At 61.7% G+C, this 24,466-nt stretch overlaps 18 protein-coding genes and 1 non-coding gene across 19 annotated transcripts; 8 read left to right on the top strand and 11 right to left on the bottom strand.

The window, feature by feature from the left end:
• Positions 1–24: 24 nt before the first annotated feature.
• On the top strand, positions 25–1,626 carry MRET_2781 (ATP-dependent RNA helicase MRH4, mitochondrial; the record flags this gene model as incomplete). Its single annotated transcript, XM_027629408.1, has 1 exon — positions 25–1,626. One exon carries the CDS (start codon positions 25–27, stop codon positions 1,624–1,626), a length of 1,602 nt encoding a protein of 533 aa, XP_027484860.1.
• A 22-nt stretch (positions 1,627–1,648) lies between these two features.
• MRET_2780 (ESCRT-I complex subunit TSG101) lies at positions 1,649–2,811 on the top strand (the record flags this gene model as incomplete). The annotated part of the gene is made up of 3 exons (XM_027629407.1): positions 1,649–1,693; positions 1,720–1,804; positions 1,835–2,811. 3 exons carry the CDS (start codon positions 1,649–1,651, stop codon positions 2,809–2,811), a joined length of 1,107 nt encoding a protein of 368 aa, XP_027484859.1.
• On the bottom strand, positions 2,786–3,452 carry MRET_2779 (peroxiredoxin Q/BCP; the record flags this gene model as incomplete). The annotated part of the gene is made up of 5 exons (XM_027629406.1): positions 2,786–2,827; positions 2,854–2,917; positions 2,942–3,030; positions 3,056–3,184; positions 3,213–3,452. 5 exons carry the CDS (start codon positions 3,450–3,452, stop codon positions 2,786–2,788), a joined length of 564 nt encoding a protein of 187 aa, XP_027485168.1.
• Positions 3,453–3,633: 181 nt separating this feature from the next.
• On the bottom strand, positions 3,634–3,985 carry MRET_2778 (ubiquitin-like protein Nedd8; the record flags this gene model as incomplete). The annotated part of the gene is made up of 5 exons (XM_027629405.1): positions 3,634–3,663; positions 3,690–3,744; positions 3,780–3,862; positions 3,888–3,919; positions 3,952–3,985. 5 exons carry the CDS (start codon positions 3,983–3,985, stop codon positions 3,634–3,636), a joined length of 234 nt encoding a protein of 77 aa, XP_027485169.1.
• Positions 3,986–4,063: 78 nt separating this feature from the next.
• Positions 4,064–6,499, top strand: MRET_2777 (urease; the record flags this gene model as incomplete). Its single annotated transcript, XM_027629404.1, has 1 exon — positions 4,064–6,499. The coding sequence occupies one exon, from the start codon at positions 4,064–4,066 to the stop codon at positions 6,497–6,499; it is 2,436 nt and encodes an 811-aa protein (XP_027485172.1).
• On the bottom strand, positions 4,931–5,219 carry MRET_nc0006. Its single transcript, XR_003525363.1, has one exon.
• MRET_2776 (uncharacterized protein) lies at positions 6,476–7,528 on the bottom strand (the record flags this gene model as incomplete). The annotated part of the gene is made up of 1 exon (XM_027629403.1): positions 6,476–7,528. One exon carries the CDS (start codon positions 7,526–7,528, stop codon positions 6,476–6,478), a length of 1,053 nt encoding a protein of 350 aa, XP_027485173.1.
• Positions 7,529–7,666: 138 nt separating this feature from the next.
• On the top strand, positions 7,667–8,881 carry MRET_2775 (protein disulfide-isomerase A6; the record flags this gene model as incomplete). Its single annotated transcript, XM_027629402.1, has 1 exon — positions 7,667–8,881. One exon carries the CDS (start codon positions 7,667–7,669, stop codon positions 8,879–8,881), a length of 1,215 nt encoding a protein of 404 aa, XP_027485170.1.
• Positions 8,882–8,921: 40 nt separating this feature from the next.
• MRET_2774 (sphingosine kinase) lies at positions 8,922–10,538 on the top strand (the record flags this gene model as incomplete). Its single annotated transcript, XM_027629401.1, has 1 exon — positions 8,922–10,538. The coding sequence occupies one exon, from the start codon at positions 8,922–8,924 to the stop codon at positions 10,536–10,538; it is 1,617 nt and encodes a 538-aa protein (XP_027485171.1).
• Positions 10,535–11,662, bottom strand: MRET_2773 (immunoglobulin-binding protein 1; the record flags this gene model as incomplete). The annotated part of the gene is made up of 1 exon (XM_027629400.1): positions 10,535–11,662. The coding sequence occupies one exon, from the start codon at positions 11,660–11,662 to the stop codon at positions 10,535–10,537; it is 1,128 nt and encodes a 375-aa protein (XP_027485176.1).
• A 74-nt stretch (positions 11,663–11,736) lies between these two features.
• MRET_2772 (seipin) lies at positions 11,737–12,792 on the bottom strand (the record flags this gene model as incomplete). Its single annotated transcript, XM_027629399.1, has 1 exon — positions 11,737–12,792. The coding sequence occupies one exon, from the start codon at positions 12,790–12,792 to the stop codon at positions 11,737–11,739; it is 1,056 nt and encodes a 351-aa protein (XP_027485002.1).
• A 118-nt stretch (positions 12,793–12,910) lies between these two features.
• Positions 12,911–13,575, top strand: MRET_2771 (Ras-related protein Rab-6A; the record flags this gene model as incomplete). Its single annotated transcript, XM_027629398.1, has 2 exons — positions 12,911–13,490; positions 13,517–13,575. 2 exons carry the CDS (start codon positions 12,911–12,913, stop codon positions 13,573–13,575), a joined length of 639 nt encoding a protein of 212 aa, XP_027485174.1.
• Positions 13,561–15,273, bottom strand: MRET_2770 (phosphatidylinositol glycan, class Q; the record flags this gene model as incomplete). Its single annotated transcript, XM_027629397.1, has 1 exon — positions 13,561–15,273. One exon carries the CDS (start codon positions 15,271–15,273, stop codon positions 13,561–13,563), a length of 1,713 nt encoding a protein of 570 aa, XP_027485175.1.
• A 103-nt stretch (positions 15,274–15,376) lies between these two features.
• Positions 15,377–15,742, bottom strand: MRET_2769 (NADH dehydrogenase (ubiquinone) Fe-S protein 5; the record flags this gene model as incomplete). The annotated part of the gene is made up of 3 exons (XM_027629396.1): positions 15,377–15,529; positions 15,560–15,703; positions 15,737–15,742. 3 exons carry the CDS (start codon positions 15,740–15,742, stop codon positions 15,377–15,379), a joined length of 303 nt encoding a protein of 100 aa, XP_027485202.1.
• A 108-nt stretch (positions 15,743–15,850) lies between these two features.
• On the bottom strand, positions 15,851–19,471 carry MRET_2768 (RhoGEF domain protein; the record flags this gene model as incomplete). The annotated part of the gene is made up of 1 exon (XM_027629395.1): positions 15,851–19,471. One exon carries the CDS (start codon positions 19,469–19,471, stop codon positions 15,851–15,853), a length of 3,621 nt encoding a protein of 1,206 aa, XP_027485201.1.
• A 241-nt stretch (positions 19,472–19,712) lies between these two features.
• MRET_2767 (2-iminobutanoate/2-iminopropanoate deaminase) lies at positions 19,713–20,207 on the top strand (the record flags this gene model as incomplete). The annotated part of the gene is made up of 2 exons (XM_027629394.1): positions 19,713–20,066; positions 20,091–20,207. 2 exons carry the CDS (start codon positions 19,713–19,715, stop codon positions 20,205–20,207), a joined length of 471 nt encoding a protein of 156 aa, XP_027485204.1.
• A 15-nt stretch (positions 20,208–20,222) lies between these two features.
• On the bottom strand, positions 20,223–21,047 carry MRET_2766 (membrane fusion protein Use1; the record flags this gene model as incomplete). The annotated part of the gene is made up of 1 exon (XM_027629393.1): positions 20,223–21,047. The coding sequence occupies one exon, from the start codon at positions 21,045–21,047 to the stop codon at positions 20,223–20,225; it is 825 nt and encodes a 274-aa protein (XP_027485203.1).
• Positions 21,048–21,139: 92 nt separating this feature from the next.
• MRET_2765 (histidyl-tRNA synthetase) lies at positions 21,140–22,855 on the top strand (the record flags this gene model as incomplete). The annotated part of the gene is made up of 1 exon (XM_027629392.1): positions 21,140–22,855. The coding sequence occupies one exon, from the start codon at positions 21,140–21,142 to the stop codon at positions 22,853–22,855; it is 1,716 nt and encodes a 571-aa protein (XP_027485206.1).
• On the bottom strand, positions 22,848–24,374 carry MRET_2764 (homoserine O-acetyltransferase; the record flags this gene model as incomplete). Its single annotated transcript, XM_027629391.1, has 1 exon — positions 22,848–24,374. The coding sequence occupies one exon, from the start codon at positions 24,372–24,374 to the stop codon at positions 22,848–22,850; it is 1,527 nt and encodes a 508-aa protein (XP_027485205.1).
• Positions 24,375–24,466: the final 92 nt, after the last annotated feature.

Below are 24,466 nucleotides of genomic sequence, written 5' to 3'. Positions count from 1 at the left end.
TGACGCGTCCCTCCATTTTTCCTTATGTGGCGTCCACACGGCGTTTCGCTGCCGGTCCGCTGGTTCTCGACAGGGATACGAGCAGGCAAGCACGCGCGTACGCCATTACGGCACCGACTGAGCCACCCCACGCCACGGCGGCGCACGTCGCCCCATGAAGAGGCTCGGCCTGGCGAGCTGCCGGCGCTCGAATTCGCCCAGGCTCTCGTTCCAGCCGAAACAAAGACCCAATTTACGTCGCCACCGCTATCGCATGGTCTTCTGCGTATGGTGCATGGCCTACTCGGCGAGCGTGCTCGCCCAACAACGCCACAGGCCCAATCTCTCGCACACTTCTTTCCACGCCATGGCACGGCGCGGCATACCCTCATTGCAGCTGAGACAGGCAGTGGCAAAACCCTTGCATACCTCCTTCCTGTTCTGCAGCGTCTTCATCAGTCGCGCTCACATACGGAGCATGCGGATATTCGGCACGTCCAAGGCGGCTTCGAGCCGTGCATCATGCCAAGGGCACTTGTCCTGGCCCCTACGCATGAATTAGCGCGCCAGATCTCGGAGGTAGCCAAAGTGCTGTGCCACGACGCGTCACACAAGCTTCGCGTGGCATGCTCGTCTAAGCCAGCGTACTCTGCGACGCTGCAAGCAGACTTGGCGCGCCTAGCGCGCCTGGCCTCTTTTAGCGAGACGTGGAATGGCGCACCGATCTCACCCGACGTGCTTGTGTCAACGCCTTCGTTTGTGGCAGAGCACAAGATGCTCTCTCTCACCAACGTCGAAATGCTCGTGGTGGATGAGGCCGACACGCTCTTGGATGAAGGCTTTCGCTCCGAAACCATGTCAGTATTACAGAACCTATCCGACTCGGCCCAGCAGTTGTTTGTGACCGCTACGATACCAAAATCTGTGCGCCTGTTCTTTGACGAGGCTTGTCCATCGCTCGTGACACTCGCATCACCGCACCTGCACCACCTGCCCCGGCGTCTATCTGTCATGTTTGTCGATCCTAGTGGCAGCAAAGAATTGGCCGTGCTCAAGGAGTTATTCCGCGTATTTACGACGCCTGGGTGCGAGCACGACCAGGTGCTAATATTCCGCGATAAGCGCTCGAGTGTCGAACAACTCAGCCGCTTTCTGTCGCAGCGGAATGTCGATCACGTCGCATGGACAGGCGAGGGGAGCGACCGCAAAACACGCACCTCGCCCTCGCTCGCTCCGTTTCTAGCTGGACCATCCGAGTACTTGGCGCGTCGTTCTCCCCCTGGGCAGGACGCGCCGCGTGTGCTAGTGACAACATCGTTGCTCTCGCGTGGCCTGGATTTTGGACCGTTCCTACGGCATGTATTCTTACCTGATGCTGGCCGAAATACCAAGCGGTCTGTGCACGCTGCAAACAACAATGCCCTCGAGCTCCTGCACCGCGCTGGCCGCTCGGCGCGCGCTGGCCGCTCCGGCACCGTCGTCGTTTTTGACAAGAGCAGCGCACCTGGCAAGTCCAAAGTACTGATCAACCGCCGCGGCCAAAAGAAGGGGATTGTTCGAGGCCAAATGGACTTGCTCGTCCAAGCCCTTCGAGCGCCTCGGCCACGTCGTCGATGGCCTCCACAAAGAAAAGGCATGTCCACATAGCCTCGTAGCTCTGCCTTTCATCATGCATGATCTCGTGTTTCGCTGGCTCAGCCAGGTGCTCGTTCCTGTACGTCCGACCGACTCATTCAGCAGTACAAGGAGCGCGCACGCATCATGTCAGACATGGACACCATCCTGACTGAGTACCCGACGCTGCGGCCCCGCACAGATGTGTACAGTACGTCCCACAGCGCCACTTACGGTGCAGCATACAATGACGGCCGCTCGATGCTTCTTCTCCTACTAGACGGGACGATCGCTGTGCCATTTCGTGGCAGCGTATATAACATACCCATGCATTTTTGGTTCCCGCGCGTGTACCCGCAGGAGCCTCCGATTGTCTACGTCGTGCCCATGCGTGACATGCTACTACGCAGCGGCGCACACACCACGCCAGAAGGGTGTGTACAGGTGCCGTACATACATACGTGGATGCGCAAGCCTGAAGCAAGTTCCCTGCTCGAACTTGTGCGTGAATGCCAGGCCGCTTTCAGCCTCGAGCCGCCCGTCATGGCCAAGCGCCCCACGTCCCCACCGGCCCCACCGCCGCTGCCTCGACAGACCGTGCCAGCCATGCCGCCTCTTCCTCCCAAAGCGAACCATGCCTCTCCCCGCGAGACGGAGGTACCGGAGGTGACGATGCCCGCGCCACCACGGCCCATGAATCCTGCCGTGACCGAGCTGCATACCAAGGTCCACCAGCAACTCTCGATGCGCGTCGCCGAGATGTACGCGGCGCAGACGCAGTCTGATGCGCAGCTGCGCATGCTCTTGGACGACCTGGAACGCGGTGCACCGGCGCTGGAAGACGAAATGCAGCGCCTGCGTGCTGTACGAGATGTCTGTGTCACCAACACGCAGCGTCTGTCGACTATGATGGACACAGCCAAGCGGACTACGTGGGAGCTCGAGGCTCGGCCTGAGCCGGACGTCGATCATATGATGTCGGCCACGAGTCTTGTCGAAAACCAGCTCCTGCAGCTCATGGCCGACGACCAAGCCATTGAAGATACACTATACCAGCTCAGTCGTGCACTATACTCGGAGCAACTCTCGCTCGACCGCTTCATTAAACACACGCGTATGCTCTCTCGCGAGCAGTTCCTCAAACGCGCACTCGCTCAGAACATTGCACACGGTCTCGGATGGGACGCGCCCCTTACTGGGCCGGCGACACCGACATGAGCGCCGCACTTGAGCTCTGCTGATAAGTATCAGGCCACATACCTCGCCAGGCTTGACGCCCACTGTCGAAAGCGTAAGTGTGCCGTCTTCGCCAACAACAAAGTGACTTGCGTCAGTCTCAGCCACGTACCTGCGCTTCGTGCTGGCCTTGGTCCCGGTAAGCGCGCCGATCACCGTCCGCGTTGGATCAGACAACAGGCGATACGGTAGTGCGTGTTTCTTCGCGTGAATATATCCAACGTACCTTGGCCCATGTCGACTGCGCCTTGGGCGAGTCACTCGACAGCCCAAAGATGTCGTACCCCGCCTGCTTCCAGTCGCTGCTCGCATCACGGAAGCACTGTGCCTGCCTCGTGCATCCAGGCGTATTGGCCTATCCATCAGTCTTGCCCTTCACATACCTTAGGATACGTAAATATCACCACCTTGCGCAACTCGCCCACATTCACCGTCTTGCCATCCTGGTCGACGAGCTCGACGGATGGAAGTGTGTCACCAACGCGCAGTGGCTTTGTGGCCGGCGTCGACGTCTTGGTCTGCTTCGGTGAAGGCGCCTCTGCCTCCTCGCTCGGTGCATCCAGTGAGCGCTTTTGCTTTTGCGCCACACGCGCTGACTGCCGACGTGTCTGTATGTCAGCCATGAGCGGGAAAAAGCGTCGACGCGTCAGACGGGCCGCTCAAAGAGGACGCGCCGGTTATGATGTGGAGGTGAGCAGGGCTCACGGTCCCAGTCCGCTGCCCAGGAGGACGCGGCTCCGTAGGCTCGGTGCATCGCTGTGGCTCTCGCTACTGTGATCATGCTACGTACGGGGTATGCACCGACTACATACCGCCACGAAGAGAAAGGACCAGCTGATGGGTAAGCACGTGAGACATACGTGAAGAACGGTCCCGCCCTCGATGCCATAGTCCTTGACGACCTTGTCGTCAGCCCTGCCTGTTAGTTGTGATGCTTGCATGCAGCGTACATTTGCTTGCCGCCGAAAATCAGGCGCTGCTGCGCAGGTGGGATACCCTCCTTTTCTTCGACGCGCTCCTTGATGCGCAGAATCTCACATTAGTGATGCGGCACGTACCTTGTCCGTTGACTCGACATGTAGCTCAATTTCTACTGCGTTAGCTAGGTGCATATGCACGCACCTTTGCCCGTCAGTGTCTTGACCTTGATGAGCATGGTCGTCGTAGTGGGGAAATCACGTGGCTGGAGAGAAGTTCAAGGTCCACGGGAACGGCAAGCGCCATTCTTGTATCCATGCATCTACTACCGCGCGAACGTGACAAGCTTTATCTGCGCGAGATTGGCTTGCTTGCCCAGACGCGCCTCGCGCGTGGTCTCCGGCTCAATGAGACGGAGACGATTGCCCTGCTTAGCACAGTGCTGCATGAAATGGCGCGCTCGGGCCAGTACACCGTCGCGTCGCTCATGCAGCGTGGTAAGACGATCCTGGGATACCGTCACGTTCGCCAAGGTGTCGCTCAAATCGTGCATGAAATCATGATCGAAGCTACGTTCCCGGATGGAACGTTCCTGGTCACTGTGGTCCATCCCATATGCTCATCGAGCGGCAGCCTGGAAGCAGCCTTGTACGGCTCGGGGCTGTCTGTGCCAGACGACAGTATTTTCCCTCAGATTCGGACGCCTGAAGGCCCTGTGCCTGGTAAGGTCATGGCTCTCACAACGGCTCCGCCCATCCAACTGTTCCCTGGGTACCGTCGCCGCATGATGGAGATAACCAACACGGGCGACCGAGCCGTACAAGTGGGCTCGCACTACCCACTGCCCAAGGTGAATCAGGCCCTGAAGTTCCCACGCGATCAAGCGGAGGGCTACAAGCTCGACATTGCTGCGGGCACCGCCGTGCGCTTTGAGCCAGGTGACACACGGCGCGTCACTCTCGTAGAGACAGGTCCCGCTTACAAGGCTCGCATGAGTGCGAGAGACACGACGCCTTTGCCGGATGCACCTGAACCATTTTCACTCTCAAGAGAGGCGTATGCAACGCTCTATGGGCCCACGACGGGCGATCGTGTGTGCTTGGGCGACACGAACCTGTGGGCCGTCGTCGAACGTGACTGCACGGTGTACGGCGACGAATGCACGTTCGGCGGCGGTAAGGTGCTCCGCGATGGTATGGGGCAGACGTCAGGACGGCGAGCCACTGATGTGCTCGATACGGTCATCACGAACGCGCTCATTGTGGACTATACGGGTATCATTAAGGCCGACATCGGCATCAAGGATGGCCATATTGCGGGTATCGGCACCGCCGGCAATCCCGACACGATGGTGTACGTGACTCAGAACATGATTGTGGGCTCGTGCACCGAGGTCATTGCAGGCGAAGGCCTCATTGTGACGGCGGGCGGTATTGACACACACGTGCATATGCTGTCTATGGACATGTGTGAAGAAGGCTTAGCGTCAGGTATTCTGACGCTGGTCGGTGGTGGCACCGGACCAGCGGCAGGCTCGCGGGCCACGACGTGCACGCCCGGTCCATGGCACATCCGGAAAATGCTGCAGGCCACCGACACGCTGCCCATAAATATCCTGCTCACGGGCAAAGGCAACGATTCAGGCGAAATACCGTTGCGAGAGCAAATCGAGGCCGGATGCGCGGGCCTCAAGATCCATGAGGACTGGGGCGCGACGTGCGACGTCATCGACACGTGCCTGCGTGTGTGTGGCGAGTATGACGTGCAGTGCACGATCCATACCGACTCGCTGAACGAATCAGGCTTTGTGGAAGATACGCTCCGGGCCATCGACGGCCGCACGATTCACACATACCACACCGAGGGTGCCGGCGGCGGACATGCGCCCGACATTATCCGTGCGTGTGGTGAGCTCAATGTGTTACCCGCATCAACGAACCCCACACAGCCTTACGCTTCCAACACGATTGACGAGCACCTCGACATGCTCATGGTGTGTCATCACCTGTCCAAGAACATTGCTGAAGATGTTGCATTTGCCGACTCGCGAATCCGCGCCGAAACGATTGCCGCTGAGGATGTGCTGCACGACATTGGCGCGATCAGCATCATGAGCTCCGACTCCCAGGCCATGGGCCGCATTGGCGAGGTCATTTCACGCACATGGCGACTCGCTGACAAGATGAAGGCCCAGCGCGGTCCGCTGCGTACGACGTACAGCAACGACTCGCTCACGGACGACAACGCACGCATCCGGCGCTACATTGCCAAGTACACGATCAATCCGGCCGTGGCACACGGCATCTCCCACGTGGTGGGATCCGTCGAGGTCGGCAAGTTTGCTGATCTCGTCGTGTATAAGCGCGAGCACTTCGGCGTGCGTCCCGAGATGGTCATCAAGGGCGGGCAGATTGTCATGGGCAACACGGGAGACTCCAATGGCAGCATTCCCACGGTACAGCCGATCTACCTGCGCAAGACATTTGGCTTCCAACCGCGGTGTGCCGCCGAAAATAGCATCGCCTTTGTCAGCAAAGTAAGTCTTGCCAACGTCGGCCGCTATGGCCTCAGCAAGCGCTGTATGCCTGTCACACGGTGCACAGGCCTCACCAAAAAGGACATGCTGCTCAACGATACGCTGCCTGTCATCAAGGTGGACCCGGAGACGTTCGATGTCACCGCCGATGGCCAGCTCATGGCATCGGAGCCTGCCACGCAGGTGGCCCTCTCAGTCGGCACGGGTATATTTTAGGCTGCGTCGCATCGCTGCATGGCGGACGCGCTGTGGCACCTGGGCCCAGTATGCGGCCTGCTCTGCGCCTTGCAGGACGTATGATGGCGGTCCTAGGCTCTGCGCCACCGATGCAGCCGCCGCCGCCGAAGCGCATCGCACATATATTACGCTGGGCTTTTGCGCATCCACATAGTCAATCGCATTTGGCGCGACCGCAGCGAGGCGCGACTTGAGCGCGTCGACAGCCACGCTTTGCGCGGTCATGACAGCCACGATGGTATGCTGAGGATAGTCTGTGTGGTCGTGCTGAGCTGCGCGTGTTGCCTGTATGTTCTGGCGCACGAGCTCTTGCCGCCATGCTTCGTACTCGGCGCGTCTCTGCTCAAACTGGTCCCAAGTCATGCAGCGTGCAGAGGGACCAAAGGGACGCGACTTATACGTCCAGCCATAGCGGAGCAATAGCTCCTCGGCAGATGCAGCATCCAGACAAACCAAAGCATCTCGGATAGGCCGCCGAGGCAGTTCGACTTGCATGGGCGTCGCTGTCGGTGATACAACTGCGTAGACGTGCGGAGCGTCGACGAGCGACGTCACGCTTTCAGCCAACTCCAGTGCATCGCACGCGTGTTCCACGGCGTGCTCGAGAAACACGACTTGCACATGATCAGCTGCTGCAAGCCGCACATGGAATGCATCCCTGCCTTGCTGCACGACATGCAGAGCATAGAGCGCCTCAAGTGCGGCGCACAAATCCGCGCTGGATGTGCATCCCAGCCTTGGTAGAACAGGATTCGCTAGGAACTGCATCACATGCACATCCTGCCTCGTGGCCAACTGGACCAGCTCTGCTAGGGCTTCATTGCCGCTATACACGCCTCTTTGCGCAGCCCACCATGGCGAGAGGAGATTGAGCAGCGCTGCTGCCACAGGTCGCATATCCCTGCTCGCATGACATTGCGGTTTTGGCGGCGGTGGCGGCGGTGGCGGCCGTCCCGCGGGATGCACACGCTTCGTACCTGCTACGCTGCGAGGTACGAAGGGCAGCATGATGCAGGCCAGGCACCCGATCGCGCAGGCTATCGGGCGTAGCAGGCTTCTGTGTCCACGTCATCAATGCATATAGACGCACGGGCCGCTTATAAGGCCGCGTGACACACCGCCTCTGTTTCCTCCAACATGCACGCGATGTGGCTGTGGACGCTGGTGCTGGCCCTGGTGGCGGCCGTGGCACAGGCTTCCCATGTGCTGGACCTTACGCAGACTGCAGACTATGATGCTGTCGTCGGCAAGTCGGCTGGCGCCATGGTGGAATTCTTTGCGCCCTGGTGCGGTCACTGCAAGCGTCTGGCGCCTGAGTACGAGAAATTGGCGGATGCGTTTGCGAAGAAGAAAGACAAGGTCGTCATTGCCAAGGTCGATGCTGATGCGAATCGCGAGCTGGCTGATCGCATCAAATTGAGCGGCTTCCCCACGCTCATGTACTTCCCACCCAACTCGCAGCAAGGCGTGCCGTACAACGGCCCTCGCACGACCGAGGCGCTTGCTGATTTTGTGACGCAACAGTCACAGATCAAGAGCAGTATGCCGCCACCTGCTCCTCCCGCTGCCATTGAACTCAACGTCGACAACTTCAACAGCATTGTGGAAAATCCTGACCTCGACGTGCTCGTGGAGTTTTATGCTCCTTGGTGCGGCCACTGCAAGCGTCTGGCGCCGATCTACGAGCAGGTCGCGCGCGTGCTGGAGCGCGACTCGCATTGCGTGATGGCCAAGATCGATGTAGACGATCCCAAGAATGCCGAGATCCGCACGCGCTTCCAGATCGCCAGCTTCCCGACCCTGTCTTTCTTCCCGGCTGGGTCTTCCGACAAGTGGCCTCGTCCGTACCTCAAGGAGCGCACGGCCGAGGAGCTGCTTGCGTTTATGAACGAGAAGTGCGGTACGTTCCGCACACTCGAGGGCACGCTGACGCCGCTCGCCGGCCGCCTTCCGAAGCTCGATGGCCTCGCCGCTCGCTTTTACGCGGCCGTGACCGAGGCGGCCCGTGGCACCCTCCTCGACGAGGTGAAGGCCTATGTGCAGGAACTCAAGGACCATGTGTCGTCCACGCGCAAGGCCTCGGCGGCTGATTACTATGTGCGTGTCCTCGAGCGTATCCTGCGCGACGGCACCGAGTACGTGAAGCGCGAGCATGAACGCTTGTCCAAGATGCTGTCTAAGCAGGCGCAAGGCCTGTCGGCCTTGACCGGCGAAAAAATCGACGACATTACGCGCAAAATCAACGTGCTTTCAGCCGTCATGAATGAGCGCATTGCCAAGGCTGCTACCAAGGCGACACAGGACGCGTCGTCAGCCGCCGCGGAGGCAACGGCCTCGTCGTCCGCGCACGACGAGCTGTAGGGCAAATAGTCATCACTCCACTTGGTGCTCTCTTTCCTCCATGACCAAGGCAGCCTCACCGTGGGCGTTGCCGGCGACCGTGCAGGGCAAGGCGGCGAGTGTGTGTATAGCCGACCGCGCACTGGAGGTAGTCGTCGACAAGAGTACGTGGCTGCATATCCCTATCGAGCTCGTTCTTGATGTGACATGGACTTCGCCCACTCTGTCCATCGCCGTGGTGGCACCGCGCCGCCACTTGTGTCACGCTCCACGCGTTCTCTCTCGCACACAGTGGACTGAGCGGCACAAGAATGCTGCAGAGCTCGAGCCTTTCACGTTTGAGGCGCAGCATGTCGATGGCGAAGGCGCTGAGTGGGCTGCTCACGTCATGCAGCTGGCGTATCACCGAACGCGACCCCAGCGACGAGTCCTCATTATCTGCAACCCGTTTGGCGGCAAGGGACACGCGAAAAAAATGCTCGATGATGTCGTCAAGCCTACATTCAACGCGGCGCGATGCACGATACACGTCGTCGAGACCAAAAAACGCGGTGATGCGTACCGCTCTTGCGAGTCGCTTGACGTGTCGCAGTACGATGCGCTTGCGTGTGTGGGTGGCGATGGCACTCTGCATGAGAGCCTGAATGGTCTTGCGTGCCGTACAGATGCAGCCCATGCGCTCACGCTCCCTGTCGTGCCGGTGCCGGCCGGCAGCGGAAATGGCCTGTTTGTGAGTCTGCATGGCACGGCCGTCGGCTTCTCTGCCGTGCATGCCTGCCTAAGTGCGATTAAGGGTGTGCCGTATACACACGAGCTCATGACTGTTACGCAACCGCAAGATGCCTTTACGTCCGCCTACTCCTGTCCCTACACGCTGCATGGCGTCGGTCCCGACGGACGCTCCTACGTCCAGTACTACTCGTTCATGTCACAAGCGATCGGCATTATTGCCGATATCGATATCGGAACCGAGTCATGGCGCTTCATGGGTGACGCCCGCTTCGAACTCGGCTACGTCTTGTCCGTGCTGCGGAACAGGCCATGCCCCATCACCGTCGAAGTATGCTTCGGTCCGTCAGGCACGGCTAGCCGAGCTGATATGTATCATGCCGCGAAGAAGACGCCCGAGCGCATTCAAGAATCGCCACTACCTGTCGAAGACGCACACCAACTGCTGCGCGGAAGTGTGCTCGATCCGCTGCCGACCGCCGACGTGCCGCTGCGCCTGAGCGAGAGCGCTCGGCCACCCACCGATGATACCTGGACGCGCCTCGATGTGTCCGTCTCGAGCGTCTATGCCGGCAAGGTGCCGTTTGTGTCACGCGGCCTCATGGCATTCCCATACACCTGCCCAAGCGATGGCCTAATGGACGTGCTCATCCAGGACCAACGCACCTCCGCTCTACAGAAGATCTCTGCAACGCTGCATGGCGAGTCGGGTGATCATATTTTTGACCGCGGCATGCACTACATCAAAGTCCACGCATTACGTATCACGCCGCACCCCAACACGCCGCGGCGGTTCCTGAGCGTCGATGGCGAAATGGTCCCGTATGCGCCAATCCAGGTCGAGGTGTCGCCACTGCGCATCACGCTCCTCACCCTCAGCGACGACGAATGGTCCGCACCGAGTATCCGCGCACACACGATCCAAGCACATGCGAGTCGCTATCCTTAACCGCGGTTCATCGTGTTGCCCTCGCCACGCCGGTGACTCTCTGTATAGGCGTCCCAGTAGATGGCCTCTTGCCGTGCCGCTTCCTCAGCTTCGTCGGCGGTGCGCGTCCCGTCTTGTTCGCTCTCGACTTGTCGCTGCGCCCGCGGCGTCGGTGCGTCCTTGTCCGTGCTCGGAAGAATTCTCCCGCGTCGCGTCTCCTCTTCCAGGTACTCGTCTATGCTCATCGTCGGCAGACGGTGTGACGGGCGGAACACCTCTGACTTGAGCTGCTCGCGTTTGGGTATGATGGTAAAGGGGCGCAGCGGTCTTCCACTCTCGCTTAGCAGCGGCGCATCCGATGCAGGCGATGTCCAGCTTGGATCAAGGCGCCATGTCGTGTCCGTGGGCGCGTCAGGCGCTTCGGGCATCGGCGGCGCTTGCAAAAGCTCCTTTTCTTGTAGGAGCGACTCTAGTGCGTTGGCCGTGCGCAGTGCATGCAACACGATCAGCAGCATGAGATAGCTGCGTAGGTGCGCGACAGGGGGGACCTCGAGCGTGGCGGACACAACAGGCACCATCTCGGTATCATCGTCGTCATCTGCTCCTGACTCGACGAGCGGATCATAAAATACATCAGCGGGCGGTGTGGGCCTGTGCCGATAGGCATCGCGGAACGCTACGAGCCGTGCCTGTGCCGCTTTTTCAAGTTTCAAGACCTGGATTTTGAACATGCGCTTATCTGCGGGTGCCATGGGCTGCTGTGCGTCTTTTGTCATGTACGGACGCAGTAACGTCACCACTGAGTCAGGTAACGCGGAGTGTCGTCGCACCATGGCGAAAAAGGTACGTGCCGCACCGATCGACGCATCCACCTGCTTCCGGCGCTGCGTGACGCGATCTTCAGCAGGGTCGATACGTGCACGCGTCTGCACGTCGGCCTGCAAGCTGGGAATCAAAAACATACGCAAAGCTGGCGTGCTAATTTCGTCCAAGCGGTCGTTGGGGCTGATCACTGACAGGGCATCAGCCGTGCGCGCCACATCACTCAGCATCTGCAAGACTTTCTCGGATGCGGCATTATGACTCGACGCGAGCTCGAAGGCGGCGCTCAGTGTAGCCGTCAGCGACGCGTCGTCCTGGGACATGGCCAACCTATCTGCTTCACCGCCTGCGACCACCCTATTATATTTACTAAGCACGTGTCGCACGGACGAGATGCCTAGGCGATCCACGAAAAGTAGGCGCACGACACGAGCCATATCGTGACAGCCACGCCAAACTCGATCGACGAAAACACCACGAGAAAGGAGGCCAGCGAAAAAACCGGATAGGCGTATAAAAGATAGGCGGCGCCTGACAGGTATGCTTCAAATCGCAGCGTCGCATGCTCAATTTGGACCACACTGGGATGCAGCGCCAAAGGGAGCGGCTGATCGGGCAAGATGACATTTTGATGCGTCGTGAGCCCGATGCGGACGTGCGCTTGCGAGACCAGGTATCCTTTCTGTCGAAATGTGGCAGGGCCACTGTCGATAGGTGATGCATGAGGCACGATGCGTCGTAGCAGCGGCACACGCACCAATTGAGTCGGGGCCACAGGCTCGCTGAGCACCGGCTTCCACAACATGCGCGACATGCGTGACGTCCAGCGCAGGAATAGAGGATCTGGAACTAGGAGCACAGGCCTGTGTGACTCATACAGCACGGTGCCATCATGCGTGCGGAGAGACATGTCGACCATGAAATTGCCCATGTCCACATTCACGCGGTTGACGGGAATCCGTAAATCGAGAGACACGTCGTACGGCAGGTCGACGTCGAACATCGGCTGGCGCGCTTCCTTCTGCCATACGAGTGCATCGGATGGTGTCGCGTCCAGGCGCACATCGGCCCAAGGAGCGCCCTCGCCATACTGCAGCCACACGTCCTTGGACAGGGCCACCTTGGGCACCCACGCATAGTAAAATGCACCAAACGCCAGTAAGGCTAGTCCCATGCACGTGAAATGCAAGGCACACAGCATGAACATGCGCAGTACGATTCTATGCGACGTAGGTGATAAAAACACGGCGTACGTCACGCGGTAACATTGCTCCAGCGGCCACTGTACCAGCATGCGCCATATCGCTCGCACGTAGACCCAGACCGTCTGTATCGCGACATCGAGGTACGATGGGGCATGCGCGGAACGCCGACGTACCCATCCCCTGCGACGCGCACTCTTGCGCAGCGGTCCCCGCGATACGGGCCTAGGCGGAAGGACCTCGCGTTTCATGACGGTGGAGGGGCAGGAGGCCGCCGCCGCCCCAGGGCGCTGGCGTGGAGGCATGAGGCCCACGTGGGCCATGAGAGACCGTGGCGGCCGTCGAGTCGAGGGGCGATGGGCGCTCGATATGGCGACGACTAGCGGTGGCAGCGAGTATAGCAGCGCGATGCGCAAGTTCAAGCTCGTATTCCTTGGCGAGCAGTCGGTGGGGAAGACGTCGCTGATCACGCGCTTCATGTACGATACATTCGACGGGAACTATCAGGCGACGATTGGCATCGACTTTTTGTCCAAGACCATGTATCTGGACGACCGCACGGTGCGTCTGCAGCTATGGGACACAGCTGGACAGGAGCGGTTCCGCTCGCTGATACCTTCGTATATCCGTGACTCGTCCGTTGCGATTGTCGTGTATGACGTGACGAATCGCGATTCATTCCAGTCGACGTCCAAGTGGGTCGAAGACGTGCGTGCCGAACGCGGCAACGAGGTCATCATTGCGCTCGTCGGCAACAAGACCGATCTGAATGATAAGCGCGAAGTGTCGACGGAAGAGGGCGAGCAGCGCGCGAAGGAGTACAACAATGTCATGTTCCTCGAGACGTCCGCCAAGGCCGGCCACAATGTCATGCCGCTGTTCAAAAAAATCGCTCAGGCCCTTCCTGGGGGCGACGATGCGCAGAACGACAGCGCTGCGCCACACCACAGTACGTATGTACACACTCACACCCAGCTATCGATGTCTCGGCCCAGGCCGAGGGCGAGTCCGCGTCGTCGTCATGTAGGTGCTAATCGGATCCCCTGTAGCATGTGGTATGCGTCGCGCACCAAGTACGACAGTCGCATGACATGCACGCCCACGGGCCGACATGCATCGCGCACAGATATAGGCCGCGCATGTAGGCGGATCACGCCTCGCGTCTGCAGCACAAGGCCATCCGACAAGCTCGCCGCGTCCCAGAACCGCATGAGAAGCGTGTAGAGCGGCATGTCGTACAGCATACTCACGACACAGACGAGAGTCGTATGCGTCGCATGCACCACAAAATAGCGCGCAGCACATGCCCAGTAAAACAAGAGCACGGTGGGAAAGAGGAACGCCAGCAGTGTGAACAGAATCGTGCCGACAAACAGCTGGTCCACCTCGTGCTCAGCGTGGTCGAGACGCCCGCCGTGCAGCGGATTGCGTTTCCGGCTGCGAAACACGTCAAATAGCTCACTCGCCGCACCCACAAAGAAGGCCAGCACGCGCCGAAGCACGCCGTACATCAGGCGCACATGCACCGTGCTTACCCGAAGTGCATCAGCCCCCACACCGAGGGCCATGGACGCGCCGAAGCAGCTCGTCCACGCCCACACCCGCAGCGCAGAGGGGATGTGAGCCGCAGCTGGTTCCAGCACCACGTACGTGTACAGCGCTGACACGCTGCCGAGCGCATCACTCAAGAAGAGGGCCAGCTCATCGTTTAGCTTGATGCCCAGCGGCCAGTGCGCGAGCCAGTGGAAGAGGGCGTGGAAAGAGGCATGTCCGACGCACGCCAGTCCCCCCACGATCGCACGATGGATCTTGGCGCTGTGTGCCTCCATGACGCCGGCGAGGAGGCACCCCAGTGCCACGTCGACGAGCGTCATGAGCCACGCTGACCAGCACGCGTGCATGGCCTTTTGCATCGCCTCCTGGCTCTGTAAGCGTCCGTCGTACTTGAGCTCATGCCGCACAGCGTTCCACAGTGTACGGTACTCGCACCACGCGCCCCAGCCCCGCAGACGGCGGTACAGGGCACAGCACAGAAGCGAGTACGCCGACGCGCGCCGCAGCATCTCGAGACGAGGAAAGCCAACGCGTGTGCGCTGTTTCGGTATAGGCGTGCACGTACACGCATACGACGCCACGTTCATGTACGTCACGGCCGTCGACAGACGGGCCGAGGATGAGCGAATGGCATCTCGTCGTGTGGCGTCCATCGCTAAGAGGTGCTCGAGACGCGTGTAGGGCGCGCTCGTAGCGCGCTCCAACTCGAGCGACTGGCCTCGCAGCACATTCGGCGGGGTATACAGCAGCATACATATGTCTGCCGAGCTGCGCAGTCTCATGTGCGGCATGTGGCGCGCGTCCAGTCGGACTAGGAGCCAGGCATCCTCGTTGGCTTCGTCTTGCATTCGCACACATCGTCCCAGGGCGCGCACACGCGGCATATGCGTCCACGCTCGTGGCTCAGTGTCTGGATGCACGCAGGCTACCACCACCACCTCGTGCGTCGACCAACCGTACACGGTCCCGGGCGCACGCGCATCGGCAGGCCAGTATATGTGCAGCATGGGCCGTGGCCGCGGCTGGGGCAGTAGCGGCGAGGGAGGCGGCCAGGATGGCAGACGCTCTTCCGCCTGCACGGCGTCCAGCGCGACACGCTGCTCGGCCAGGCGATCTGCCGCGCACGATACGAGCGCCGTCAAGCCCACAGCGCCCCCGGCGGCCACCAGCTGGGACATGGCAGTGGAGGTGCACGCCAACGAAGCCACGGCCGGCCAAGTGGGCTGGTGGACACGGCGGAGTGCTAGTCTATCCGCGCACAAAGTCGTTGACTCGTCTATCTCAAGCTGCCTGCGGGGCCTCCTGTGTGTCTTGATCGACGTCGATGAGACCGAGGCTCAGGCCGTTGCTGTGTTTCGCCACGTCGCGCGCACGCTTCGACTCTTCATGCTGGAGCTGGATCATGCGGCCGTGGATCTGGTGTGTGCGCTCAAGCTGCATGGTCAGGCGCGCATGCGTACGTACCTCCTTGGTGTGGTGCAGGCACTCGAGGTAGTCGTCACGTGGGAGTGCGCAGTCGCTGGGCGACTCGGACGTGAGGTAGCACTTGCGGAACTCTTGCCAGAACGTAAAGCAGCGCGATGGGCCACCCTTGACACCGAATCCAGACTGTCGCGCGTCAGCCTACCGGACGATACGTACCGCCATCGTAGTTACAAAAGGCAGCGAGACGTCCGCCGCCGCGGGCGCACGCGGTCGCTCGATATTATCACGTGACGATCATTACGTGAGCGCCTTGCGAGGCGCTAGGGACAACTATTGCGTGTGCGTCGAGGCCTGGTCACAGCGGTAGCCCAGCTCTTGCACGGACTCGAGCGCCTGGTGCAGCACTTGGTACGCCTCTGAATCAGGTCTCGTGTGCGACAGCAAGTCGCGGAGGAGCAGGACGTAGCGCGGGATACGCTGCGTCGGCATGATGGCCACGTCCACGGCGCTCAGCTCCTTCGGCGCAGCGTCGGCCGTCGACCGCGACTTGTCGCGCCGGTCCGACTCCGGCGACGCATCGCTGCCATGCACGAGGTCAGGGCGCATGTTCTTGCGCATGATCTCGGCCGTGGCAGGCGCTACCGGCACGCGCCCCAGGCGGCCCTTGCTCTTGCTCTTCGACGCCTCCGTCGACCGCATCACACGCAGCGTAGCACCCACGACGGCGTGCCAGCTTACATGCACTTCCTCGAGCCGCGGGCGGATCGACAGGAAGGCACGTGCGACGCCCTCGCTCGTCGGGCTGTCTTCAATGCTGTACACGAGCACGCGGCTCACCGAGATGAGCTTCGGCAGCATGTTGCGCAGCGTCACTAGGTGCGGCGGCACGGCTGGCGTGGTGCTCGGCGTGCGCTGCGGCGTGCTCAGCGGCTGCGACGGCATGAGCACGTTCTTTTGCATGCGGGTGGACGACCTGCCTGCCCACTTGAGCACCACGATCAGCAGGCTCTCTAGATGCGCAGCATAACTGCGCTCCGTCTGCACAAGTTCGCGAATGAGGAACAGCGCCTTGACTTCCTTCTTCCAGTCATCGTCATTCGTGAACGGCGCGCTGGGCTCATTGCCGGTCGTGTGCCCAATGCCGAGCTCATTCGGAATCGGGTCCGACATGGCTGAGCCGGCCCGGCTGCTGGCCCTGCCGTCGTCGTCGCCGTCGGCCTCCTCCTGGTCGTGATCGTCGCTGTCGTCATTGCTGACAACGTCGCGACTATCCTCGTCCTCGCCCTTGTCGCCTGGCGGCGCTTCGTCAACGATCACGGACGAATGCGACGACGATCCTACGCTCTCCACCTCCAAAAAGCTCGTCGACACATCCGGCGGCTCCGGCGAATGGCTCAGACGCACCGACTCACGCTCCGCCCGACTGGCCAACGACCATGCGCGACTGCGCCCCGAGCGATCCTCCGCACCACTCGAGCACGCGCGGCTCATCGGCAATGGCGGCCGGTGCGGCGACGGCGGCATGCGGAGATTCGGCATGCTCGCCTTGCGCGACGACCGCACGCGCTCACGATGCGCCATGCGCTCCTTGTGCTGCATACGCACCTGCTCCAGTGCCTCGAGAAACTCGCGGTCGTCGGCGATGCGCAGCGTCGGCTGGCTCTTGTTGCGTTTCGTGCGGTACATCGACATGGGCGTCTCGGGCTGGCTCGATGGCGAGGTCATGGGAGGAGGCGGTGGTGGCGGTGCCGGCGGTAGTGAGCGGCGCTCTTCCTCGTCCGCGCCAAACGAGGCATCTTCGTGCGCTGACGGCGGCCATGCCTCGCGTGCATTTTTCTTGATCCGATGCGCCTGCGACGCTACAGCTGTGAGCAGACTCGATGACTTGGAGCCACGCAACGGCCGCGGCACACGCATCGATGTATCGTCCTCGGACCGACGCCCCGCCGCCTCGTCCAGCGAGCCACGCGGGCTACTGGCCGGCATGGGGGCGGGAGCCGGCGCAGGCTCCGTCTCAGCGCTTCGTGGCTTGTACCGAAGCGGCCACGGCGGGGACGTCGCTTCCGCTTCTTGCTCACTCAACGCCTTGATGTTGAGGGGCTCGAGTATGCGAGTCAAGGGACGAGACCGCGCGTCATGCTCCAGCTGCGCGTCGTGGCCGTCGGACAAGACCGGCGCAGAGAGGGGCGCTGCTGGTGGCGAGGGTATCACGGTGGCAGGCACAGGTGCCGATGCGGACTGCTCCGCCGCCTCGTGAGGCATATCACCATGGGCGACGCCGAACGCCTCGCCTGGCAGGGCAGGTAGCTCCGTGCCGCGCTCGACGATCTTGTCGCGCTCCATGGACGGTTTCAGGTGCAGTGCATGAGGCGCAGCATCACGCCTCTGTGGTGCTTCGAGGGTATCGAGCCCGAGATTATCAAGAAGTTCTTGAGCGCCGTCATGCTCGGACTGCGGCGCATGCGTTGACCAGCCATGCTCGACAAACACGTCGTGCACGGACGATGTCATCGAAATGTCGTGCGTAGGCGGCGATAGCTGCTCATAGTCGCCCTCTTCGTCATCAGATACCAGAGCGAGCGCTCCGACGCGCATGCGGTCGTCCGACGAGTCAGAGGCATCGCGCGATACGATACGCTGCGCTGGTGTGGCCATCGACGTGCCTGGCACGCTATTCGAGCGCCGGCGCAGCTGCTTGTCCGGCGAGTGGAAGCTGCGGTCCATCGAGTCGTGCGCGGTCGCGAGCGACGTGCGTGTCTCGAGCGAGGTGACCGAGTACGAGGACGGCGGCTTGGCTGGGCTATCGTTCGCGTCCGCCTCAGCAACGGACGTCGGCTCGGCACGCTGCTCGTTGCAAGAGATCGCCACAGGCGACGCGGACGGCGGAGACGACGGCGACGGCGGCTTGGACGTGCGCGACGAGGCACTCGATGGCGACGGCGCAAGCGGCTGCACGGGTGTGATGGTGGGAGAGAGCATAGGCGGCGTCTTGCCGGTCATGCGGGGTGCGGGAGCCAGGGGCGCCGTCTCGATCGTCACGGGCTGTACAGGGGGGTCAGGAGGGTGCGTGGATGGCGGCGTGGATCCTGGGGAGGTGGACGAGTCCGAGGCCGACACGCCGATCGGTGCCGACATCATAGGCGGCGGTGGCGGATCTCGCTTGTACTTCCGTGCCTTGTCCTTGGCAAAGTTTTTCAGGTTGAGGAACTTGTGCATGTGGTCGATGCTCTTGGTCCGCGCACGCAGAAACATGGCACGTTTCTCGCTCATCGGCGGTTCCGGCGGCGGCGGCGGCAGCGGCACGAGCGGCGTCGTTCTCGACACCGCCTCGCTGCCGGGCGCCGCCGGCGCGCCTGTCGGTGCAGAGGCCACCTCTTGGTGCTCGGGTATCTCGGACATGGGGTGCGCATGCAGCGAGCGCTGCAGCGAGCTAGTGCGTGACGGGGGGCTCGGTGCACTCTCGTTACTCGAAGCGAGGGAACGATGAGAGGCGCTGCTGTCGATGCGCTGCAGCGACGTTTCTGCCGCGCCATGCGCCACAGGTGCGTCGGTGTCGCGCCATCGGCGCGCGCCACGAGACGCCCCGTCGTCAGGACTCTCGTCCATCTCGCCATAGTGACCGCTACTTTTGCGGAAGCCAGGGAGCATGTGCCATGCCTGGCGCATGGCCTGGCGCAGGCCCGTGGGCGCCTCGGTCGTCTCGGGTGCGACGTCGGTGCTGTTGCGGTGCCGACTCGTGAAGAACGGTGGCATGACACCACTTGCGCTGCCCAAGCTGCTGGACAGCGAGGGCGACGCCTTGGGCAGCGGCTCTGCCTCCCTGCCCGCCGAGGCAGGGGACGTCCCGTCGAAGGCCGGCATCGAGAACGCCGGCACGGCGCCCTCGAGCGACAGAGGCGGCGGCGTTATCTTCGAAGACGAGGCCGCCTCGTCTTCATGCGTCGTAGACATGGTCAGCGTGTGTGTGTCACGAACTTGTCGTCGTCCACACACCGCCGGCGGAGCGCCAAGAATGTCGTCAGGGAGCAGCGCCGCACCCGATGTGGATGTACACGTTGCCGCTCGGTGATTCGCGCTCGCCGGCGACTCGGCCGTACGTCAGCGGGCGCCTCCTCCTGACGAACGGGGATTTATGCCCGTGCACACCCCACGCCGGGCGCGGTCCTAGGGTTGTCCGACGCACAGTTCGAGTATGTGGGTATCTGCGACGGCGCGCGCCGCTGGGCGGTGCACATGGCGCCCTTGTACGATGGTGCCGACGATGATTAACACACACAGGAGCTACAAGACGATTTCGACGCCGAACGCGCCCAGTGCGATTGGACCGTACTCGCAGGCCGTCGTGCACAACGGCCTGGCCTTTGTGTCGGGCTGCATCCCGTTTGACCCCCAGACGATGCAGTGCGTCGACGGCGGCGTCGAGGCGCAGGCGCAGCGTGCGCTTGATAACCTCATGGCCGTCGTCGCGGCGGCTGGCTCCGACAAGAGCCAGGTGCTCAAGACCACCGTCTTTTTGAAGGACATGAACGACTTTGCCAAGGTCAACGTACGTCTCCTCGACTCACCCCAGGCCATCTACGAAAAAGCATTCGCGCCGTACAAGCCCGCGCGCTCTGCCGTCGAAGTCGCGCGCCTGCCCCGCGACGTGCTTGTCGAGGTCGAGTGCATCGCCGCCGCTCGCGAATGACTAGCTCGTGGATAGTTACGTCAACCGTATCACTACAAACATCAGCATCCAGCACACGACGACGCACACAATGCTGCCGATCGTGAACCATCCCATACTCCGCGCCTTTTTCGAAAACACGCCCAGCTGCCCCCGCGTACGCGTCATGAGCCCGAGGTTCTGGTCCAGTCGGCCACTCGCCTCCTCGACCAGCACGCGGTCACGTTCCAAGGACTCGGAAAACGCCGCCGTATTCGCCTTGAGCACGCCCGCCATGCGCAGGAGCTCAGAGGCCAGGGCATCCTGCAAGGAGCGATCTGACTGCAGTCGCGGAGGCCCTGGCTTTGCCTCCGTCGCCTCCGGCGCCGGGCGCCGCTGTCGTAGGGCAGGCGCCTCGATCGTAGGCGCTTCTGCTACGGGCGTTTCCACGGCCGGCGGCGTGGCCTCTTCCTTCACAGGCTCAGGCTCCGTCGGAGCTGCTGCGTGTACAGCGAGTCCATCATATAGGTACTCGTTCCAATATTCTTCCAGGGGAACGGGGTGGGCAGGCCGCCGCACGACGACGCTCAGCAGACTATCTGCTGCCTCGCGCACACGCTGGATGCGTGGGAGAGCCTCAGACGTAGTTGGCACACTACTGGCCATGCGTTCCGCATTCGCGGCTGCCGCACGAATCGCTTGCACACGCTCGGCATCTGCCGCTGCGCCTAGCGCACGCGCGCTCGCCATGTGCGCCTGCTCATCACGCACCATGCGCTCTAGCGCATCGAGATACCTCGCCAGATTGTGCGGGGCATGCTCTGCACGCACGAGCGGCTCCTCTCGCGCCCGGTAAAAGGGATCCACCGCTGCCAGTGCCATGACCACCGCCAACCGAGTCACGAGCGGAGGGAGGGGGCCTGGGAGTTGATGACATAAGCGCAGGTCGAGCCGCGCTCTTTTCCTCTTCTTGCATGCCTCTGGGCCGCCTGCCTCTTTGTGTGTTACGTGGAGCCAGAAGGTTTGTTGTCCATCCCCATCGGAGCATGTCCAAGTCAAGTGAGGCTGTGGCTGCGTGTCGTCGACAGATTGAGGCACAGCTCGACAAGGTTCGCACGCTCAATGCCAGCGAGGCTCCGATCGATGCCGTCTCGAGCGAAGTGGCGGCGCTACAGGCACTGAGTGCGCAACTGAGCGAACTGAGCCTGTCAAAGAAGGGCGGCCAAAAGGGCAAGATCACGCTCAAGACGCCGAAGGGCACACGCGACTGGGAGCCGCTCTCGATGTCGCTCCGCAAGCATGTGTTTTCGACGATCGAGCGCGTGTTTTCGACTCACGGCGCCGTGACGATCGACACGCCCGTGTTTGAGCTCAAGGAAATTCTCGCTGGCAAGTACGGCGAGGACAGCAAGCTCATCTATGACTTGCAGGATCAGGGCGGCGAGCTGTGCAGCCTGCGCTACGACCTGACGGTGCCGTTCGCCCGCTTTGTGGCCATGAACCCCACCGAGTACGGCAACATTAAGCGCTACCACATCGCCAAGGTGTACCGCCGCGACCAGCCGGCGATGACGAAGGGCCGCTTCCGCGAGTTCTACCAGTGTGATTTCGATATCGCAGGCACGTACGACGCCATGGTGCCGGATGCCGAGTGTTTGTGCGTGCTGGTCGAGACTCTCGATGCATTGGACATTGGTGCGTTTACGATCAAGCTGAACCACCGCAAGCTGCTCGATGCCATCTTTGCCGTGTGTGGCGTGCCAGACGACAAGATCCGCACGATCTCGAGCGCCGTCGACAAGCTCGACAAGAGCCCGTGGGACGAGGTCAAGCACGAGATGGTCGCCGAAAAAGGCCTGCCGGCCGACGTAGCCGACCGCATCGGCACCTACGTCCTGCAGCGTGGTAGCCGCGAGCTCATCGCCAAGCTGCGCGAGGACGCCGCGCTCATGCAGAACAACAAGGCCGTCGAAGGCCTCGCGGACATGGAGCTCCTGTTCCAGTACCTCGACGTCTATGGCGTCGTAGATCGCGTGTCATTTGACCTGAGTCTTGCGCGCGGCCTCGACTACTACACGGGCGTGATTTACGAGGCGATCACGGCGCTGAGTGCACCGCCCACGAAGGAAGGCGCGCCGGCGCAGCGCAAGACCAAGGACAATGGCGAGCTCGACGAAAGCACGGTGGGTGTCGGCTCCATCGCCGCAGGCGGTCGCTACGACCACCTCGTCGGCATGTTTTGCGGCGCCAAGCGACCCGACGCCGTGCCGTGCGTGGGTGTGTCCATCGGTGTCGAGCGTGTGTTTTCGATCCTCCTGCAGCGCCTCCAGGAGGCACAGGCGCGTGGCGAGCGCACATCGGTGCGCCAGAAAGAGGTGGACGTGTACGTGATGAGCATGGGTGATGGCCTGCTGCTTGAGCGCATGCAGGTGTGCAAAATGCTATGGGATGCGGGCATCAAGGCCGAGTTCCTGTACAAAAAGAAGCCCAAGCTGCAGCAGCAGTTCGCCGTCGTGGACAAGGAGCAGATCCCGCTGGCCGTGCTGCTCGCACCGGGCGAGTGGGCCAACGGGACCGTGCGCGTCAAGCAGCAGCTCGGCAAGGACGAGGCCGGCGACGACAAGGGCACCGAAGTGCCCCTCACTGAGCTCGCGGCGTTCGTGCAGACCAAGCTCTCGCCATCTAGTTGAGGAAGCCCTTGATAGCGCCGCCCACATTCGCCACGTCAATGAGGAAACTGTCATGGCCATGTGGCGCATCAATTTCATAGTACATCACGGACGTGTTGCCATTCATCCGGATGCACTCGGCCAGCTCGCGCTGCTGTTCCACGGGAAAGAGGATATCACTCTGCACACCGAGAATCAGGATCGGCACGTCGTGCAGGCGGCGCAGACCCCGCGCCAACGAAGGCACGTACGCATGGGCGCCGGGATGCGAAATAGTCGTGATGTGCGGGCGGCGCTTCGGGCTCGCAGGTGCGTGATCGATGCGCTCGACGGGCAAATTGCCATCGTCGCCGTGCGCCTCCATACGCGCCGCGCCAAGCTCGGCCAGCGCGTCGTCCGTCATGTCAAACAGGTCCATGGCCTTGGAGATGTAGATAAGGGAGTTGGCGTCGTACTTGAGACAGAACTGCTCGCCTTGGTGGTCGAGGTACGTTTCCACCAAAAAGTCAGGGCACAGCGCTGGCGCCCGATGTGTGGCCGCGTCGGCCTCGGTGGTGAGCTGCGTGTGCCGCCGGCGACCGAAGCGCTGCTCCCACTCGGGGCCCGAGCGGTACGTGATCGTCGCAATCTGCCGCGCGAGCTTCATGCCTTTGTGCGGCTGCACCTGGTTCGGACCGTAGTAAAAGCCACGATTCCAGTTCTCGTCGGCCATCAACACACTCCGCTGTGCGTACCGCAGCGCAATGCCAGACGGCGCACTGCGAGCACATCCACTTATGCTGATGACGCGGCCAACGCGCTCGCGGAAGAGATGGGCGGCCGCAATGCTCTGCATGCCGCCCAAACTCGAGCCGACGCTCGCATACAGCGTGTCGATGCCGAGGTGGTCCAACAGCCGAAACTGGGCGCGTACCATGTCAAAAATACTCAGCACGGGGAAGCGTGTCGCATACGGCGCGCCATCCGCATCGAGAGGGTGCGCGCTCGACGGACCCGTGCTGCCATAGCACGAGCCCAGCACGTTTGTGCACACGACGAAGAACTTGTTGGTGTCGAGTGCCTTGCCTGGCCCAATAAAGTCTTCCCACCACCCCTTGCTCGTGTTCCTCGGCGTGCTCGCCGCGTGCGAGCTGGCAGACAGGCCCGTATGCAGCAGGATGGCATTATCACGCGCAGCATTCAGCGTGCCCCACGTCTCGTAGGCAATTTGGTACGACGGCAGCACGCTGCCATAGTCGAGAGCAAAGGGCTCATCACAAAGAAAGATATCATAGCCCGACACAATGTTGGTATACGACGGCTCGGGTCCGAGCATCTCGTCCTTTTGGCTCGCGGCCGGACCTACATGCTGACTCCCGCCCATGACGCGGCTCTGCCGCATCTCGTGCTGGTCAATGCATGGCAGCGGCATGGGCTCAATGGATGCTTTGGCGACGCACGACCGACTCGCGTACGTCCGAAGCGACAACATCGAGACTGCATCGCGCCTCGCCCATGCGCGCAGCAACGTCACACTCCGCATTCGCCACAGCCCCGCCATGAATCGCACTGTCGAAAGAAGCCCTCGAGTCCATCCACGCCTGGCGGCCGCCGTGGGCGCTGGGCCCCTGGGCATCACGTCATGTGGCAGGG

This window comes from Malassezia restricta, chromosome IV (genome assembly GCF_003290485.1).
Source record: "Malassezia restricta chromosome IV, complete sequence".
NCBI lineage: Eukaryota > Fungi > Basidiomycota > Malasseziomycetes > Malasseziales > Malasseziaceae > Malassezia > Malassezia restricta.
Note: the sequence above shows the minus strand (reverse complement) of the source record. Positions and strands in the feature narration are given on the sequence as shown.